A 20847-nucleotide genomic window follows, 5' to 3' on the forward strand; every position below is an offset into this window, starting at 1 on the left:
AAAATTAGTTGGAAGACTTTTGCCATATGGGCCAAGTCATATGAATAATTGTGGAATCCTTGGTTTAAATCAACTATGATTACATAAGTGTATGGCAGTGAATATTTAAACCTATGGTTGGACTTGTTTTTCTATGAAAGTCAGAGCCATCATGTGCAACTTTCCTTCTGCCATGTGAGAATATTATAGATTACAAGCCTCAAATTGTAATTTCTCTAATTGGTTGACACTGTGCCCTCAGGAATATTTACAGTATTATTTTTGTGCCATGTTTTTTTCCTACCTGTTCTTGAAGGTTTTAAATCCTACCCTTTCCTGAAGTATAGTTATGATCATTGGCATCTTTTAAATCCCGCATTGGGAGGGTTTTAACCCTGATTAGGAGCCAGATCAATTTGTTTTAACTTTTTATCTTTGATTTTTTGTTTGCTTTCTTTAGACTGTCCAAGTGATTGTCCAGGCTCGACTGGGCGAGAAGATTTGTACTCGTTCATCTTCTTCCCCAACGGGTTCAGACTGGGTAAAATTCCAATTGTTTGTTAAGGGATATACTATGGTGTTTGTCACAAGGAATCACCGTGTAGTAATAAATAATGCTATTTCTAGTATTACTAAATCATAACATTAAAATACCTAATTCCATTTGATCCATTCACTTGGAAAGTATGTTCTTCGTCAGTGTTAGTCTGATGTATTTGTTTTTTGGCTTTCTGCTGTGAAAAGCTTTTTCAACCTGAGTTTTGGGGCTTTGATGCAAGATATCTTATGGGGAAGGGAGAAGTAAATGAATGTCCTTAATCAGTCAAGAGCAATGCCTGCTTTGCTCAGCATCCAATCTTACTACTTTATGTTTCCATAATGTTCCTTGTGAGTGTTTAACACAAAGTTCCTTTTGTTTTCTAGTTCAATTTAGCAATCAAAGACATCCCAGAGGTTACACATGAAGCAAAGAAGGCGCTGGCAGGGCAGCTGCCTGCCATCGGGAGGTCTATGTGTGTGGAGATCTCACTCAAGACTTCTGAGGTAAGGTTATGGCCAGAAGGGTGTCTTTTTTTTTTTTTTAACTTTTTATTTTATACTGAAGTATAGCTGATTAACAGTGTTGTGATGGTTTCAGGTGCACAGCAAAGGGACTCAGCCATACATATAACATCTATCCATTCTCCCACAAACTCCCCTCCTATCCAGGCTGCCACATAACATTGAGCAGAGTTCCCTGTGCTATACAGTAGGTCCTTGTTGGTTGTCCATTTTAAATATAGCAGTGTGTACATGTCGATCCCAAACTCCCTAACTACCCCTTCCCCCCATCCTTCCACCCCCGGTAACCATAAGTTCATTCTCTAAGTCTGTGAGTCTGTTTCTGTTTTGTAAATAAATTCATTTGTATATTTCTTTTTAGATTCTGCATATAAGGGATATCACAGGATATTTCTCTTTCTCTTTCTGACTTACTTCACTCAGTATGACAGTCTCTAGGTCCATCCATGTTGCTGCAAATGGCATTATTTCATTCTTTTTAATTGCTGGGTAATATTCCATTGTATATATGTACCACATCTTCTTTATCCACTCCTCTGTCATTGGACATTTAGGTTGCTTCCATGCTTGGCTACTGTAAACAGTGCTACAAAGAACATTCGTGTGCATGTATCTTTTCGGACCATGTTTTTCTCTGGATATATGCCCAGGAGTGGGATTGCAGGGTCATATGGTAGCTCTATTTTTAGTTTTTTGAGGAAAATCCATACTGTTCTCCATAGTGGCTGTACCAATTTACATTCCCACCAACAGTGTAGGAGGGTTCCCTTCCCTCCACCAGGACGGTGTCTTAACTAGGCACTCAAAGCTCTTCACACTCTGGTTCCAACTCAGCCTTTTTTTAAAAAAAATACTTATTTATTTGGTTGTGTTGGGTCTTAGTTGTGGCATGCGGGATCATTTTTTAGTTGTGGCATGTGGGATCTAGTTCCCTGACCAGGGATTGAACCTGGGCCCACTGCATTGGGAGTGCAGAGTCTTAGCCACTGGACCATCAGGAAAGTCCCCCAACTCAGCCTTATTCCTGCTCCTTCCCTCTCTGATCACCTCATTATTCTCTGAGGAGGTTGTAGTTTTTGTACCTATTTTTCCAACAACTTGGAATAGACTCTTCACCCTCATCTTCATATATATCATCTATATGTGATATGTTTCTACTTATCCTTCAAGACTTATATGCCCTAGAGCAGGGGTCCCCAACCCCTGGGCTGCACAGCAGGAGGTGAGCAGTGGGCGAGCAAGTGAAGCTTCATCTGCCGCTCCCCATCGCTGTCATTAACGTGTGAACCATTGCTCGTATACACTGCCTTGAACTATCCCCCCATCACGCGCATTACCTCCTGAACCATCATCATCCACACCACCCTCCCCCCATGGAAAAATTGTCTTCCATGAAACCGGTCCCTGGTGTCAAAAAGATTGGGGACCGCTGCTCTAGAGGATCTCCCTTTCTAAACCCTCTTTAGATTTCCTGTGTGTTTTCTTTACATTTGTTTCCAGAGTATAACTTGCTGTATTGTGGGGTTTTTTTAATGTGTTTTTGTTCACCTTATTCCATGCTAGGATTGAGGCAAATATTCTTGCTTTCATGTTTATTAATCGATATCCACTACAGGATTGTGAGGGTGCATGGTATAATAAAAGGCAAATGAGTTTGGGAGCTATACAGACCCAAATTCAGATCCTAGCTGAGCAACTTTGGCCGAATTACTTAACCCCACCTCCCCTAACACCACCAAAGTAACATGACACTTCACAGTCTTGCAGAGCTATAATATTTCCTCATTTCATTCTTACTTGTAAATTACCTAACATAACATATGGTGGGTGATCATTACATGTTCCTGTTCATACTATCCTTTTTTTTTTTTTTGGCTGTGTTGGGTCTTAGTTGCAGCACTTGGGATCTTCATCATGGCATGTGGGATCTTTTGTGCAGTGCGCGGGCTTCTTCTCTAGTTGAGGGACACGGGCCCTAGTTATTCTGCGGCTTGTGGATCTTACTTCCCTAACCAGGGATCGAACCCACGTCCGCTGCATTAGAAGGCAGATTCTTAACTAAAAGTCCCTGCACTTTTATTCTTGAGGTCAGCAGCTTTGCCACATCTTATTTATCTGTGTAGTTCTTCAGTTCTTTTTTTTTTTTTTTTTTTTTTTTTTTTTTTTTTTTGCGGTACGCGGGCCTCTCCAATTGTGGAGCGCAGGCTCAGTGGCCATGGCTCACGGGCCCAGCCGCTCTGCGGGATGTGGGATCCTCCCGGACCAGGTCACGAACCCGCGTCCCCTGCATCGGAAGGCGGACTCTCAACCACTGCGCCACCAGGGAAGCCCTCTTCAGTTCTTTTTGAGGGACTTCCCTGGTGGCGCAGCGGTTAAGAATCCACCTGCCAATGCAGGGGACATGGGTTCGAGCCCTGGTCCAGGAAGATCGCACATGCCATGGAGCAATTAAGCCTGTGCACCACAGCTACTGAGCCTGCACTCTAGAGCCCGTGAGCCACAACTACTGAAGCCCGTGCACCCTAGAGCCCGTGTGCTGCAACCACTGAGCCCACACGCTGCAACTACCGGGCCCGCATGCTGCAACTACTGAAGCCTGCGTGACTAGAGCCTGTGCTCTGCAACAAGAGAAGCCACTGCAATGAGAAGCCTGCGCGCTGCAACAAAGGGTAGTCCCTGCCTGCCACAACTCGAGAAAGTCCACACACAGCAACGAAGACCCAACGCAACCAAAAATAAATTTTAAAAAAAATTCTTTTTGAAATGAGGCAGGATATAAATAAATAATCATCTCTCTGCGTGGCACAGTGCCCGGGATGGCACACAGTAGGCTCTCAATTTTGTTGAACGAATGATGTCAGTACTTATTCCATGGCAACCTTAAGCACCAAATAAAACAAAACTTCGTATTTTTCTTTATTGAATTACCAATTTATACTGTGGATTATTTTTCTTAGCGATCCATAGGGAGTCCAAAAGGAATCCCTGGAAGAACTCTTTCCTCTCTCAGGCATCTGTGTAATCCTATTCTAAACTGTTGTGATTATCCTAGAGAAACCACACCAATTTATCTTGGATACTTCCTACTGTCCAGTCATCCCTTGAATTTTTTTGGGGGGGGGGGTGGATTCAAAATTCATCATGTCATTTAGAGATGACACTGTGATGAAAAGGATATATATTAAGAATACATATTTAAATTTGATCTAGAACAAGTAAAAATCTCTACTCCGCAAACTAACCCGAGTTTATTCCCAAACCTAAAAGAATGGCCCTCGGGCTTCCCTGGTGGCGCAGTGGTTGAGAGTCTGCCTGCCGATGCAGGGGACACGGGTTCGTGCCCCGGTCCGGGAAGATCCCACATGCCGCAGAGCAGCTGGCCCCGTGAGCCATGGCCGCTGAGCCTGCGCGTCCGGAGGCTGTGCTCCGCAACGGGAGAGGCCACAACAGTGAGAGGCCCGCGTATCGCAAAAAAAAAAAAAAAAAAAAAAAGAATGGCCCTCTTACAGCTGATTTGTAAAAAGATTACTTGTGTTCAAAAGTATGTGACTATCCATCTCACTAAATGACACACAGGAGTGTTACAGGGTTAAGGGATTCTGGCTTTGGTCTTTTCTTTTTCTTTCCCACCCACTAGACTAAGTCTGTTCAGAGTAACACATAGAGAGACTGAACAGTTTGGCTAAAGACATCAAATAGCTAAAAAGACTTTTAAGTAAGGAGCTTGTTAAGATATTTAACTGTGAGTATCACCTAAAAATATCCTCTATAGAATTGGAGGGAAAGGCTCTCTCCATGATTTGAAGTGTTGGCCTTTCTGAAGAGCAATTTGGACATACATAGCAAAAGTCTTAGAAGCATGAATATTCTTTGATCCAACAATTCTAATTCTGGAAATTTACCTTAAGAAACTAATTCAGGATGCATACAGAATTTTAGTCTCAAGTCTGTTTATCACAGTGTTGTTTGTAGTAGTAAAAATTTAGAAACAAGCTGTATGTCCAAGTATGGGGGTACTGATTGGATAAAATAATTGTCATATGTTGGAATACTACACAGCCATTAAAAATAATGTCGAATTTTAAATTTTATTTATTTAATTTTTGGCTGTGTTGGGTCTTCATTGCTGTGCTCTAGTTGTGGTAAGCGGGTGCTATTCTTCGTTGTGGTGTGTGGGCTTCTCACTGCAGTGGCTTCTCTTGTTGTGGAGCCTGGGCTCTAGGTGCGTGGGCTTCAGTAGTTGTGGCTTGCAGACTCTAGAGCGCAGGCGCAGTAGTTGTGGCTCACGGGCTTAGTTGCTCCGCGGCACGTGGGAGCTTCCCGGACCAGGGCTTGAATCTGTGTCCCCTGCATTGGCAGCTGGATTCTTAACCACTGTGCCACTGGGAAGTCAACTAGAATTTTTAATTATAAGGAAAATTCCATGTTGTATTTATTGATAAAAAGTGATAGGGGCTTAGACCGTGTGCAGCAACAAAAACCCAATGCAGCCAAAAAATAAATAAATAAATTTTTTTTAAAAAGTGATAAAAATAGTATATATAGTATGATCTCACTTTTATTTAGAAAAATCACTGATTGGAAAAAAAAAGAAAGAAAAATCACTGATTGGATTATAAGTTGATGTCTCTTCTTTTTGCTTATTTATACTTTCTAATATTTTTATAGTGACTGTATAGTGCTTTATAATAAGGAAAAAGATTTAAAAAAAACTGAAATATCTTTGAATTGTTCCATCTACAGGGAGATTCCATGGAGCTAGAAATCTGGTGTCTGGAAATGAATGAAAAGTAAGTGGTCTGTTTTAGGGTCCTTCGTTGTGGTAGCTGAGGATAAAGTGCACGACATCATGTGAAAAGCAGGGCTTTGTACCAGTCATGGAGAGTGTTCTGACCACTTAACAGAGCCAATAGGTCTTTGCTACAGTTTGCTTCATGCTTGGCTTCCAGCCCAGGCACAGAGATGACCTTCAGAGGGAGTGTCAGTCCAGAGAGACTCAGACACCACTGGGAGAGGAGCAGAGAGAAAGCTGAAAAAGGATTTGTTGTTTTCCCAGAGTACAGATAGTTCTCTGATTAAATCCCTTGAGCTCCTGTAACATGACTACTCTGTTTTGTCTGTTTTCTATGTGGCAGACATCCAATAAGATTTCCCCTCACTACTCCTTTAGACATGCTGTGTTGGTCACGGATTGGAAATGCATGTTATTTTCCCCCTCCATTTTCTTCTTTCAGGGCAGATTAGCTTACTTCCTGCCCAAAGCTTTAGTTTTCAAAAAGAATATATAGGAAAATTGAGGAAATAGCAACACATCAGAAGAAAAATCTTATTAATAAGTATGAGTGGTATGGGCATTATTTTTCTTTCTTAAATAGAAATCAACTGCCAAGTTATAGTCCAAAATTTTAGTACCAAACACTTCTCCAGAGTTCCTGTTAGATGTATAGAGGTAAACTGCTCGTAAGATAGTACATTGAAATTGTTTGCACCTTTAGTAATACAATTGCAATATTGAATTACTGTTTTTAAGGGTGTTGCTTTATTTCTTAGAAAGATAACTGCTTCAAAGCTAGAAAAAATATATATTGGGTACCTTTTGGTGCCCACCTGCCTTTGTCTAGTGCATGAGAAAGTGAAACTTTGGCTAGCTTCAACAATCTGTTGATAAACTGACAAAGAACTCTAACTACAACGTTAGTTCAGAACACGTTTTTGTTTTGTTTTGTTTTTTGCGGTATGTGGGCCTCTCACTGTTGTGGCCTCTCCTGTTGCGGAGCACAGGCTCCAGACACGCAGGCTCAACGGCCATGGCTCACGGGCCCAGCTGCTCCACGGCATGTGGGATCTTCCCGGACCGGGGCACGAACCTGTGTCCCCTGCATCGGCAGGCGGACTCTCAACCACTGCGTCACCAGGGAAGCCCCAGAACATGTTTTAATAATAAATTTAATCTTATACAGTTCCAGCACTTAATTTGTGACTATCTCTGTTGACTGTAATACTCTGTGAAAGGTTATTTAGACTGCAAATCAGATTATATTCTATCAGAATTTATGAATAATGCTAACAGATTTTTTTTTAGATTTTTTAAATTGAAGTATAGTTGATATTCAATGTTGTATTAGTTTCTAGTGTACAGCAAAGTGATTCAATTTTATATATATATTCTAATGCTAACAAATTAATCTCAGTAGCTAGATGGAACATAACTAACATCTCTATTCATTGCATTTCTGTTCTTTGTTTTTCATTAGTGGAGTAGGAGAATGCTGATAGTGTCTTTGCTCCTCAGGTGTGATAAAGAAATCAAAGTTTCCTATGCCGTGTACAACAGACTGTCGTTGCTACTGAAGTCTCTCCTTGCTATAACTAGGGTGACACCAGCTTACAGACTGTCCAGGAAACAAGGGCATGAATATGTCATATTGTATAGGTAAGCAGTCACCTTCATGATTCACTCATCGGCCTCATCATTTTGCACATCGTCTGACCAGCATTCAGGTATTCCATGATTAGTTTTTAGACAGACGTTTGGATAGTTGATGCTGTAGCTTTACTATAATTGTCTATCTATTCTCCCTTCTGAACCTCAGCTTTTTGCAAAGCAACCAAGTTCGTTATTCTTTTGTTTGTACACAGTCATGACTCCTGTAGAATGGATTTTGAAGTCCTACTGATATATATCTCATTTCTGGAAAAGGAAGTTAAGACTTTGAAAAACAGGCTATCCTGGGAAGACTCCACAATGTTCTATATTCCAGAGTTAGATTAAAACTTTTTGTGTAACAAACTGCTAATTCATTGTGTTTTTAATTAGTTGTCTGTGGATATAAAGAACTGGTTAACAGTTCTTTGAGTATTTTCCTTGTAGTATTTCACATCAACATATATTTGAGTGCTTTTTTGAGGCAAGCATTGTGGTAGGCCCAAGGAAGAACTATACAGAGGCCCAGCCGTACTGGTGTTTCTAATCTAATGGGGGAAATGGTTTGGTACATGCATAGTCACAGTAAAAAGCAGAATTTGCATAGCAGTGTCAGGAAAAAAAGTGCTGTGAAAACACAGGAAGAAAGAGTTTGTTCTGGGTGGGAGAATCAAGACAGGCTTCATGGAGGAAGTAGCATTCCAGCTAGACCTTGAGGCAGTGAAAATTTCATCTGTTGGAAGTGAGGGAGCATGATCATTCCAGGTGGGGTGTACCGCAGATGGCAAGGAACAGAAATGGGGGGTGGAAATGAGCTGTACTCAGATTGTCAAATGGACCAGAGCGGTGGTGAGGAGGATGTGTAGCAAAGTGTGAGAGCAGAGCATGGAAAGTCAAGGGTTCCTAAATCATCTAAGAGTCTGTTTCATATTAGTGATGAGCCATGGGTTTTAGCCTTTGGCTTACATTTATTTATAGAGCTGATCTTTATTTTATTTTAATTAAGTGATTTATTTATTTATTTATTTTCGCCTGCCTTGGGTCTTTGTTGCTGCGCATGGGCTTTCTCTAGTTGCAGTGAGCAGGGGCTACCCTTTGTTGCGGTGCACGGGCTTCTCATTGTGGTGGCTTCTCTTGTTGCGGAGCACGGACTCTAGGCGCGTGGGCTTCAGTAGTTGTGGCACACAGGCTCAGTAGTTGTGGCTCATGGGCTCTAGAGTGCAGGCTCAGTAGTTGTGGCATATGGGCTTAGTTGCTCTGTGGCATGTGGCATCTTCCCGGACCAGGGCTTGAACCCGTGTCCCCTGCATTGGCAGGTGGATTCTTAACCACTGTGCCACCAGGGAAGTCTCTAGAGCTGATATTTAGAAGAATTAGTATAGCAGGATGAAAGGACCAAGGATTAGAGACTTAACTAGTTCTGTTGAAATAATCCAGCAACCCTACCTATATTTGTTTTTCCAAGTCTTTAATACATTTTTGTTGTTTTCCCAGGTTTCAGGATGAGTATTCCATTTGAAAATTATTAGACTTTTATTTAGATATAATAGATTCCTTTCTAACTCTTATTTCCCATTTACCTATGCTAAGTTTCCTTCACTTTGGTTCTTCTGTAAGTAGCCATGTTACACTACTGGTCATCAGCTTAGTTAACTAGGACTCCTGGTCCTTTTCATACCTGTGTTTCAAGTCTTCATTGTATCTCTGGAGTAATACAGTATTTATTGCTCACTGATTGCTTATCATTTAGGATTGCTTTTTGGATACAAATAGCTGTAGCTTAAACCATAGAGAAGTACGTTATGTCAGAGGTAGATTTAGCTCTTTTTTTCCTTTTTGTACTATTGGTGACAGGTTAACAGTATAGCCTTAGACCGTTAAACAATAGTCTTGTCTTGGTTTTTTGTTCGTTTGTTTGTTTTGCTGTACTGTCATTTTTCCCCTGATCCTGTAGATCTGACAATTTCACTGTGAAACTACATTGTTATCAAAAATCATTCTGAATTTGTTGTTCATCAAGACTGCATGAAAGTTCTATTGTGTACTATCTGTGAAGAAAACTTCTGCTTAGCCCCTGAGTGTCATAAAGAATGTAACCAAGAAAAAGTGGAACATAACCAGATTATTTAAAGCACTGTACCAATACTCAGATGAGTAGCGAGCTGATGGTCAGCTTTTGTCACAGGGTACCTAGCAAAGTCTCCTTTGGCGACAGTTTATTAACATCATTCGTGTGTTACTTCATGGCAGGAGTCAGCACACTATGGTCAGCAGACCCTTTGCTTGCTTTTATTTTTTAATATATATTTTTTAATTTATGTATTTATTTTTCTTTTTTGGCTGTATCGGGTCTCAGTTGTGGCACATGGGATCTTCGTTGAGGCATGCGGGATCTTTCATTGTGACGCGCGGGCTCTTCATTGCGGCATGTGGGCTTCTCTCTAGTTGTGGCATGCAGGTTTTCTCTCTCTAGTTGTGGCGCACAGACTCCAGAGCGCGTGGGCTCTGTAGTTTGGGGCACACAGGCTGTCTAGTTGAGGCACGTGAGCTTAGAAGTTGTGGCGCACAGGCTTAGTTGCCCCGCGGCATGTGGGATCTTAGTTCCCCAACCAGGTATTGAACCCGCATCCCCTGCATTGGAAGGCAGATTCTTTTCCACTGGACCACCAGGGAAGTCCCTTGTTTTTATAAATAAGATTGTCTTACAACATAGCCACTCCATTCGTTTACCTATTATCAATGGTTACTTTTGCAGTATAACAGCAAAGCTGAGTAGTTGCTACAGACTATGTGGCCCACAAGCATAAAATATTTACTAACTGATCCTTTTTTTTTTTCTTTTAATTAACTAATTAATTTCTTTTTGGCTGCGTTGGGTCTTCGTTGCTGTGCGCCAGCTTTCTCTAGTTGTGGTGAGCAGGGGGCTATTCTTCGTTGCAGTGCGCGGGCTTAGTTGCTCCGCGGCATGTGGGATCTTCCCAACCAGGGCTCAGAGCCGTGTCCCCTGCATTGGCAGGCGGATTCTTAACCACTGTGCCACTAGGGGAGTCCCTGTTCTCCTAATTTCTTAACCAGTCCTCTCCATCTACATGCCCATGTCTACAGCTTAATCAAGTGGTAGCAATATTGCACCATTAGGAGAGATGTTCATGCAGATAAGAAAAGAAGGGTTGGTTTTGTTTATTTTGTTTCTCGGTGTTTGGTATGTAGGCCCTTAGAATAAAGAATCAGGTAACATTTTTTTTTCTTGCTTCCCTACAGAATATATTTTGGGGAAGTTCAGCTGAATGGCTTAGGAGAAGGTATGTATCAAGGTTGAAAAACATTTGTAGTATTGTTAAGAGCTCTCCTGACTTCAGAGATATGCTTGGATGCTGCCTGTAATAATACATAGCTTGTGATTTTAGTATGAGTGATACAAGTAAGGAAAAGACAGATAGGTGGTCCAAAGAGCCACCAGGGAATGAGTGAATAATTTTCCCAAAAATTCCAGTAACTCAGTATTCTTTCTTACTCTTTATACCAGCGGTCCCCAACCTTTTGGCACCAGGGACCGGTTTTGTGGAAGACAATTTTTCCACGGAAGTGGGTGTGATACTAGTGATGGGGAGTGGCAGATGAAGCTTCAGTCGCTTGCCCGCCACTCACCTCCTGCTCTGTGGCCCGGTCTCATAGGGGTTGGGGACCCCTGCTTTATACGACTGTCTGTTTTCCTAATTTTCTACAATGAGCATGTTAAATGTCTCTGATGAGCATCAACAATTTTGAAAAATTGGAAATGAAACCAAGAACACCAGGAAAACTTTATTGTAACACTCTGACTCTTTTCTATATTTAGTTCTGGGGTGGCAACTTGGGTGGGAGTGCATTTACTTCATAAATTGAGGTGTTTGTGTGAGAAACTCCCTGTGCCCCTTTGCTGTCTTAGTAGCACATCTGGACAGGGTTGGTTAGGACTTGTTCAAGCTTTAGGACTAATCATCATTTTACCTCTTTGAAGGTAGTTTTATCTGGAAATAGAATGCTGTTTCCCCTGGCAATATTAGGTCAATATAGAATAAATTGAAAAAAAAAAAATATATATATACACACATACACGTATGTATGAAATTGAGGCTGCTGCACTCAGGGTGCTAAGTGGGTAATGCCAGAGATTGTACAACAGGCTAAGTGGTTCAGGGAAAGACAGACTGTGGGTACTGTAAGTATTCTCTGGAAAAACCTAATTATTTATCTCTTTTCCTAGGTTTCCAGACAGTTCGTGTTGGGACAGTGGGTACCCCTGTGGGCACCATCACTCTTTCTTGTGCTTACAGAATTAACTTGGCATTCATGTCCACCAGGTGAGGAAAGAGCTTTGGAATCCAATAGAACTCTTCTAAAGATATTAAAGTTGTTTTCCTCCAAACCTTGTGGCTGAGCCTACAATTCAGCTTCTCCATTGCTGAATTGAGAGAACCCTTCTTCCAGATTGGAGAATCTGAGTGTCCCAGAGCCAATGTAAAATTTGTGGTTTATATTTAGGGATGTAGTAGTTAAGGCTCTGTGGTTCCTGCCAATAGATAAGAGGCGAGGGGCTCTCTGAGGACTTCAGGGGGACTTGACAAGGCATTCTAACAAATACGGCAATCTGCTTACTGCATTACAGGCACTTTGAGAGGACCCCACCTATCATGGGGATTATTATTGATCACTTTGTGGACCGTCCCTATCCCAGCTCCTCGCCCATGCATCCCTGCAATTACAGGTGAGGAATGTGAAAAACACTTCCCCAAACTGCAGCTAGGCAGAAGCATCCATCTTGCACAGGTCCATAGAGCACCTTTATCAGCACTCACTGATAGGCAGGGGGCACTGATGGAGACGCCATGTGGAGAGAAGCGGAGTGGCCAGCTTTCATTCTTGCTGCTGCCTATAAGGTATACCAAGACTCAGGGTGGACCAGGTCTCAGAAGATTCTTGCATAGTTTGGATCTGGACAGTAGTGATTTGACTTTTGATTTGATTTTACTTCGAGACTGTGAGAGTGGCCGTAATTTGTAGAATGTCCTTTGCAAATTAAATGGTTTTCAGGTCACCATTGGCTGGCACAATGCAGTTTTATACATCAGAATCAAATATCTCCAGACCTAGATCCCAGATAACAGAATTTTCTAGAGATTGGAATAGATTTGTATCAGGAGAGATACTCCCTTTCTATAAAGGACTCATGAAGTTGGATAGGTTTTGTCTTTAGAGTCTAGACTTTTGTTTCACTGCATTCTCTATTGCTGATAATTCTTGGTCACAACACTGGCCAGGCTTAAGAAAATCCTCTCAAATGATATGTCAGGTAAAATGTTTGGATTAAAAAAAAAAAAAGCCATTGTCAACCTCTAGATGCTGCTTTCTGGAAATGTTTGAAATTATCAAGGATTCAACATACCTCTCTTGCCATTAGGAACTCTGCCTGAAACAGTTCATGTCACAACTTGCATCCATATCTAACCTCTCTTTGTATCCTTTCTGAAATTGACTGCCATCAGTCAGTTCATGATTTCTTTTCCACTCACCATAGAACCGCTGGTGAGGACACTGGAGTAACATATCCTTCTGTGGAAGATTCTCAAGAAGTGTGCACCACCTCTTTTTCCACCTCCCCTCCATCCCAGGTAGGGGGAAACAGGATCTGGGGTGGCAGTAGTTATTTGGTACATATATGGGCCTTATGAAATGGTGTCAAAATTTAGATACAGTCTCTTGGTGGTGATGGTGATTATTTCAAGGAGGTTATTTTGAGGGGTGAAGGAGAGCCTTCTTATCCAACTGGTAATATTGCAGTGTTTCTAGTCTGTAATCATTCTTAACCTGCAAGATTACATGTAACCTTTACCTTCCTGGGACATCTGAAAATTCCCTAGAAAATCAGTCACAGAAAATCAGAAATGTGTTCTGGTACCAGAGAGGTACTCTAACCTACACTTGTTAATTTGGTAGCTACTTCTTCTTTGAAGTGGTAAATGTGGTTCCTCATAATGGAAGGAGCACAAAAGGAGCCAATGATAATTTAGCATAAAATGCCAGTAAGACACCAGCTGTGCAGTTTTTCTTAATAGTTACACAGATATCTGCCTATCTGCATTCCCTCTCTGAACATTTTTAACCATTAACTTTTCCACTCGAGTCCATCTTCAGTGTCAAATCCAGTTTCAGTAAACACAGTGTCCAAACAATGTGAGAACTTCTCACAAAGAAGTGTATGATGTATGTGGTACTGAGACTGCTTCAGATAAGGAATCATTTTTGCCAGCTGACTGAATTTCAGAATTTCAGGGGCACATTTCTTCCCTTCCACCCCAAGTCTTCATCTTCTACCCATTGCCTGCCCATCATCTCTATTATTTCCTTCCTCTTTGCTTTCATATTAGATGGTTCTAGACATCAGTCAGTTCTACTTTCCTTGAAATTAGCCCAGATTATCCCTTTTCACCATCTGACTTGGGGGACCCAACAAATTAAGTAGCTATCCATACATTTTTATTTTCTATGTTTTCTTAATTAAGAAAAAAATTTAATTTATTATATCCTGGGTTGTTAGGTATTGGATTAAAATTATAGTTTTAATTTGTTTTAAAAGCAGAAGTTAAGCACAAAAGCTAACTGGTATTTGAAGCACTTTACAAAATCCATGGATCACTACTATTTCTGTTGTCCCAGTTTAGAGTTAAAGAGATTCTTGTTGTAAAGTTACCTAGACAGTTTGGTTTGGGGGTGTGGAAATGGTTTTTTCCCTCCACCTACTAGTATATGTAGGCATGGATGTCGCCATTGCTCTGGGAGGGGGTAGCTTCTGGTATGCTTGCTGACATGGAACAATCCTGACCAAAAAAGGGGGGGAGAGCCCACTTTCTTACTAGTGCACATCAGTGAGTAGATTGTTTTTTAAGATCATCAGAATGTGAATATGTCATTTAATGTTCATTAAACAGTTTTGTTTTACACGTGATAAATTCATAAACAGTATATAAACTTGGGAGATATGAGGCATGGTGAGTCTGGGCCTTAACAAATCAGTTTGTCTTTTTCTCTGATACGGTGGAAATTCGACCTGACCCCAAAAGTAAAGGGAAGTTAAGTAGTTTCTGTACCTGATGTTTGCAAAAAAGTTTGTTAACCTGCGTAAGGAGAGTCTGTATTTTTCATGGTATCAGTTGTGTCTTCTTACAGTTTAAAAGTAGATCACGTCAAGATCTCATCAATACTGAGCACCCCATGGGTGAACCTTGTCACTTCTCCCTGAGTACCTGTAATCAAGACCAGTACAGTTTGGTGCAGAAATACTCATTTAGAACCTTGATGGTAGAACAGAGAGAGAAAAATCATATGCCATCTGGTCTCCTTGTTCCTGTAAATATTGAAATAGTTTCTTCCTTGGTTTAACCTAGGGAATTGCATAATTGTTCAACAACTTCTATTTGAGCTTTTGCTAGAATCCAGTAAATACATGTTAATGAGCTGGGTTCCCCCCCGCCCAACAAAATAAGGATCATTGTGTCATTTGGGCACAGAGTTGAGTCAAGAAATAGTTGTGACCCTGAACCTGCTACTGTGACTTAAGGTCCTACCTCCATTTCTAGGCGTTAATTAGCTAATTGGTGAGACTTAAAGATGGAACAGCAAGACCCAAAACTATCATCATACCCATAATTAGCTTTGAAATCATGAGTTTTGAAAATGCCCTAGCTTTTACTCCATGAAGTTCTCCTACACCGTCAGGGACTGTAAGAGCGTGCACACACACATCCTGATGCCTACACCTGCACACCCCAACTCATCTTCCCTGAGATTATGTAGGAAAGTTTGCAGCTGGGTATCTGAGCATTTTAAAGTTCCAGCCAACAAACGTCAACTGTTTAAACCTGAGCCCGCAGATCCTGAGTCCCCAGAAAAAGGCTTTCAGTCTAACATCTTGACCTCAGTGTCCTCATTCCTGCTTAGCACAACTTGTGTCTGTTCTCAGGACCTTCCTATTGGAAGCTGTTCTCTAACTTCCACCTTCTTTTGACTAAAGACAGACTAATGCTTGGTTCAGATTTCGCCAAGTCATAGCAGCTCAACTCAGCTTTGTTTTCCACCTGCTTGTCAGGGAGAGCACCAGGGATAAACATCTCTTCTTCACATCCTTCCAAGCGGTCCTTTTCCAAAGGCAGTCACGCAGCTCTCTCCCTGCTTCCCTCCTGACTTCATTGTACATTTCAGCCTCTATTGCAACTGCCCTTTCCAGAGTTTTTTCACTTCTTTCTCAAGTCCCTTTTCTTTTTTCTTCTCTTGTTTCTCCTGTCTCTGTGTGTATCTGTGCACAGTGTGTGTTTACTGTCACAAAGGCACATTTTCAGACCCCTACTCCTGTGGTGACGGACACTCTGAGGGTCCCCATGGCAGGACTGGCCTTTTCCCATCAAGTGAGTCCATACTGGGAAGAAGGGGGTATATATAATCAGACGGTATCTTTTTATTTAAAAACTGTAAATAAAGGACAAGGTATAGCTATTTAAATATCCCCAAGTTTTCTATGGGTTATTTTGAGGCATGGTAATTGATTTTTAACAGTATGCAGCCATAGCACAGCAGCCCAAAATAGGATTTGTCATTTGCCCCTCCTCCTACCATTGATGTGAAAAATACATGGAGTTGCTTATATCTTTTTTTCCAAATAAACCATCCAAGAATGGTTTTCTTTCTTTTTCAATATAAATAGGAACCCTCCCAAACCCAGTGGTGATGGAGGGTGTGATTAGAGAAGACTGCTTCTGTTTCAAAGGGACCTCAAGGTCAAAGGAGAAAATAGAATGACCTGGGAAAAACCGATGACTTTGGCTCCGAGTTCTGCCCAGGCTTGTGCTCTACAGATCTACTGGGGTGGAAACTGAAACAGTTAGCTGAGCCCCTGGGAAAAGGGGGCGCAGGGAACTCATTTGAGGCTTTTGGAAGGCACAGAGCTGGGAATCTCAATCCCACTGCAAACAAGTCTGCTTTCTTATTTACAGAGTAACGGCCTGGTCTGTCTTTAACCCTTACATCAGGCCCCCCGCACCATGAGGATGTGGGCTGGGATCCATTCCTTACCTCTCTGCCGATCTCGATCATTAGTCATACTCTAGGATTGCCTATTTTTTCCTCCTCCTTTCCTCTGCCCTTCTTTGTTTTTCTCTTGCTTAGCTCTCAAGCTCTCGCCTTTCCTGTCAGCCTGCTGCCCTGGGCGTTGGATCAGCTGACCTGGGTTGTCCAGCCGTGTTTGCTGCCGGCTTAAACACCACACACCCTTACCAGGTATCTTTAAAGATGGGGAGGACACTAGGGGTTCCTATGCTGCCTCCCCTGCCCTGACACATTTGAAGGGCCTCTTGAGACACCAGTGTTCAAAGCTCTTCTGTAGCTTTGGAGGACTAAGATGATTCTGAGCGGGGACCTTTTAGACTTCAAAAAAGGAAAGAAGAGTTTCCCAAGTGTTTTCTCCCTGTCTTTCCCTCTGTAGTCATTTCCATGCATGTCTTCCATTAACTGAGCCCCAGAGAGGATAAAGATTTCCAAGTTTTCCTGCCCACTTGGTGGCAGCATTGGTGATGGAAAAGCTGGAAAGCAGATACCATCATGGGAACTAGGCCGTGAGTTTCCCCTTCTACCTGACACGGCCATGATTCGCTCTATTTTTCCATTTTTCCCCAAAGCTAATGGTTCCCGGGAAGGAAGGTGGGGTACCCCTTGCTCCCAACCAGCCTGCCCACGGTGCCCAGGCTGGTGACCAGGAGAGACTGACAACCTACACCCCTTCTGATGGGGCCCACTGTGCTGCCACACCTTCCAGCAGGTGAGTTCACATCTTGGCTCTCCTGCTCTTCGGACCAGCCAGGGACCTGTCCTCCCCGATACATGTGCTTATTTGGTATCAGTAAAGAGTAGCTTTCAGCATTGGCTCAGGCTTGGCCTTTGAGGGGAAAATGTGGAATCCTTAAAATTCTCAATAAGAATCGTACTTTGCAGCTGATACGTGAGGAAGCTCTCCCTGGGCACTGCTGCTAACAGCAAGCATCGGGCTTGGTGCTTCTCACCCTCATCCAGTGAAGGTGTTTTTCAGATGTTTCTCTCTTACCCCAGGATTGACTCCCTTGGCATCCTCAGTGTTTTCTGAGACCAGAACAGGGCGTCGTTAACCATAACCCTGACATCGGGAGTCACAGTGTGTCTGTGGTGGTAGTTAGGATTGATCTTCTTTTTCTACTATGTTAATGCCTCATGGAGATCCTTTAGAAACAACTATTTTCCCTCACTAAAATTAAAAAAGAAAAAAAATCTTTTCTGATTGCAGAAGTGATAACAGTCTGTAAAATTCAAAATTTGAAGACATTGATTAGGTGGAAATAAAAGTCCTCGTAATCCCACCCTGCAAAAATCACCACGGTTACCTCCTTTTAAAAGATGAGAGGATCTCAGAAGGGTTAAGCAATTTGCCTAAGAGAGCACTTAGCTCACAAAATGGCCAGACACAAGCCTAGCTCCTTGGATTGCAAAGCCTGGGCTTGCTCTTTCCATTACACTCGGAGTTCTGTGGGAAGCTGGGCCTGTCTTGACCTGCCCTTCCCTCCCTTAACTGGAAGGTCTCAGAGATAATGACGTTGATTGCCCCACCACATCTTAAACGAACTTTCAGATAATAGAAATTCCTGGGGTTTTTTTTCCATTCCCACAGTGGAGATGGAGGAGGGGGAGATTGTTTGGGAAGATCTTTCTGTGCCATCCATCAGGAAAAGTAATTACTTTCATTCCTGGCTCCCCAAACCTCCATCCTCTTATCCTTCCTCCTGTCAGAGAATCAAAGGAGGATCCTCTTGGTCATTTTACACTCTCGTTTTCTGAGCCTTGATTCCTGGGGTATGACTGGGAGTAACTTAAGACAGAGGACCCTGTGTAGGGGGTTCTTAAATGCTGGTCCTCCCTGCTGGCTGGAGTCTAGAGGCCACGTGGACTGCATAGTGTTCCCCATCTTGAGCCCCTGCTTTGAGGCTTTCCCATCCCCTGCTGCTTGAAGGGCTATGACTACTAGTCTGGCAGCGACAGTATGGGCCCCTGTTTCTGCTGCCTGGAGTCCCCCATCTTCCAGGACTCAGCCTCAGTCTAGAGGGAGGGAGTGGGAGCAGCCAAATTGAAAGTGTCACTGGAACATCTGCTGAACAGAGGGATGCCTGGGGGCAGAGAGAAGGGAGGAAACATGGTGTGGAGCTTTAGATAGCAAAACAAAACAGGACAGGAAAAATCTAAAATCTTGAGGCTGGCTTTGTAATTAGATTAATATTAAAATTAGCTGCTTATGAGAGCTGCTTGCCTATATGTATGATTGCTAGATGCACGGTGATTGATGCTTAGCATTGGTATTACAGATTAAATTTTATGTAAGCTCTACACCGTTGTAACACCAAGTTTCAATTAACATATGCATAATTTTTAGCTTTTCCAGGAAATGCAGTCCTCTGCTCTCAATTCAAAAGGGAGGGTGACAGTGGCAGCCGCCAGACCTCATATTGACATTTCCAACATGTGTGAGCTGGTGGGGGGCAACTCCTGCCCTAGGCTGCAGCCTCACAAGTTGGTAGACTTATGGGGAACCAAGTAGGCTCTGCTATGGTTTGAGAATGAGAATCAACATTACCTTTCTCCTCCAGTGAGGATACTGAAACTGTGTCAAACAGCAGTGAGGGACGGGCCTCCCCCCATGATGTCTTGGAGACCATCTTTGTCCGGAAAGTGGGGGCTTTTGTCAACAAACCCATCAACCAGGTGATTTTTCTGCCCCTGCAACTCTGAGAATGTGTGAGCCCTTAGAGTGAGGTCTTACCTGGGATCTGTGGAACCACTGAAATCGCATGCGAAATTGTGTGTGTGTGTGAATATTTTGTGAAGAGGGTTAATAACCTGTGACATCCCTCCAGAAAAGTTAACTATTGTTCTGTGATCACATAGGAGAGGAGACCACGCCATTAGGTACAGACACGTTACACTGAAGTGGCATTGCCTCAGCCTAACTTGAAATAGGAAGTTCCTCTTCAGCTCTGCCAGTGAAAAGCAGTTGTTACTGAATTACTGTGGGTCCAGCTTCCAAAGCTGAATTCCCAGGGTCCTGGGGAGCCCTCACCCCTGTTGATGCTGTGGGCACGCAGTGGGAGGCACGGGAGGTTGGAGAGGTCTCCAACAAGACAGGAACCTGAGGGATGGCATCGTCAGCTGAGGTGTGCAAACGTGCTGGACCCCCAGGTTTCTGGTGGGCTCTGAGGAAGCAGGCAAGCTGGGGGAAGGGGGACACTAATACTTTCTCCCATGTCTCTTCAGGTGACCCTGACCAGTTTGGACATACCCTTTGCCATGTTTGCTGCCAAGAATTTGGAACTGGAGGATGTGGATCCCATGGTGAGTCCACCATTGACTGAAGTTTGCAGTGAGATGGTGCCGTAGTCGTCATCCTTCCTGGGCGAGTCATTCACTATTCCTCCACAGACCATTAGCCATGCTTCTTGGCTTTTGGTTTACAGCCAGTGCCCAGAACCAGCCCCTACCTCTGCCTTATTCTGAAACAGGTGAATCCTCCAGATTCCCCAGAGACTACATCTCCTCTTCAGGGCAGCCTGCACTCTGATGGCTCCAGTGGGGGCAGCAGTGGCAATACCCAGGATGACTTTGTCATGATCGACTTCGTAAGTTGCTGTCATCTTCCTTGACCTTTGCTGCTTCGGGGGCAATAAACCTGGAAGCATCCGTTGCACTTGAATAGGACTTCAGGGATCAGATGGGTCGGTATAGGCAGAGGGAATGGGTGCTGGCTGTGCATCTTATGTGGGGAACCTGCCCTTACACCCTGCTTGGGGAGGCATTTGGAGGCCCATCAGCAGTAAGGCATTTTGTGCCATGTCTTTGATTGAAATTCAACTTGACATGGGATTTTCCAGTGGTAACTGCATAGGTTCTATTCATGAATGGATAGCCCCCAGCCCTTTTTTTAAATGTTTTAATTTTTGGCCACATCGGGTCTTAGTTGTGGCACGCGGGATCTTTCGTTGCAGCACGCGGGCTTCTCTCTAGTTGTGGCGTGGGCTTAGCTGCCCCGTGGCATGTGGGATCTTAGTTCCCCGACCAGAGATCAAACCCGCATCCCCTGCATTGGAAGGCAGATTCTTAACCACTGGACTACCAGGGAAGTCCCTGGATAGCCCTTTTCCAAGGAGAGGAGCGTGAAGGAAGGGGACAAAAAACCAGGGGAGAGGGATGTCATCACCAGGCTTAATTCAGCTGCCCAGAAGAGAAAGGTGTAAAGATTTCTCTAAGATAAGCCTGGAGGAGCCTTTTCTTTGCTAATT

General features: G+C 43.0%; 1 protein-coding gene and 1 non-coding gene across 13 annotated transcripts in view; one reads left to right on the forward strand and one right to left on the reverse strand.

Moving 5' to 3' along the window:
• ATG13 (autophagy related 13) overlaps positions 1-20847 on the forward strand; it is a 50894-nt gene that overhangs the window by 25413 nt on the left and 4634 nt on the right. For 4 of the 12 annotated variants that reach the window (XM_032638733.1, XM_032638735.1, XM_032638737.1 and 1 more), the window contains 13 exons: positions 440-520; positions 904-1023; positions 5785-5831; positions 7334-7474; positions 10727-10767; positions 11712-11808; positions 12114-12212; positions 13023-13116; positions 16664-16774; positions 17173-17312; positions 19162-19276; positions 19826-19903; positions 20071-20187. In XM_032638733.1, the coding sequence (XP_032494624.1) occupies positions 440-520; positions 904-1023; positions 5785-5831; positions 7334-7474; positions 10727-10767; positions 11712-11808; positions 12114-12212; positions 13023-13116; positions 16664-16774; positions 17173-17312; positions 19162-19276; positions 19826-19903; positions 20071-20187 (1281 nt within the window). Of the gene's footprint in view, positions 1-439; positions 521-903; positions 1024-5784; positions 5832-7333; positions 7475-10726; positions 10768-11711; positions 11809-12113; positions 12213-13022; positions 13117-15807; positions 15907-16663; positions 16775-17172; positions 17313-19161; positions 19277-19825; positions 19904-20070; positions 20188-20847 lie in introns of all 12 variants that reach the window. The other 8 variants (XM_032638742.1, XM_032638739.1, XM_032638741.1 and 5 more) reach the window with 5 other exon arrangements.
• Positions 1970-2042, reverse strand: TRNAG-CCC. The gene has a single exon. It is a non-coding gene; the product is annotated as a tRNA-Gly (tRNA).

This window comes from Phocoena sinus, chromosome 8 (assembly GCF_008692025.1).
Source record: "Phocoena sinus isolate mPhoSin1 chromosome 8, mPhoSin1.pri, whole genome shotgun sequence".
Classification (NCBI taxonomy): domain Eukaryota; kingdom Metazoa; phylum Chordata; class Mammalia; order Artiodactyla; family Phocoenidae; genus Phocoena; species Phocoena sinus.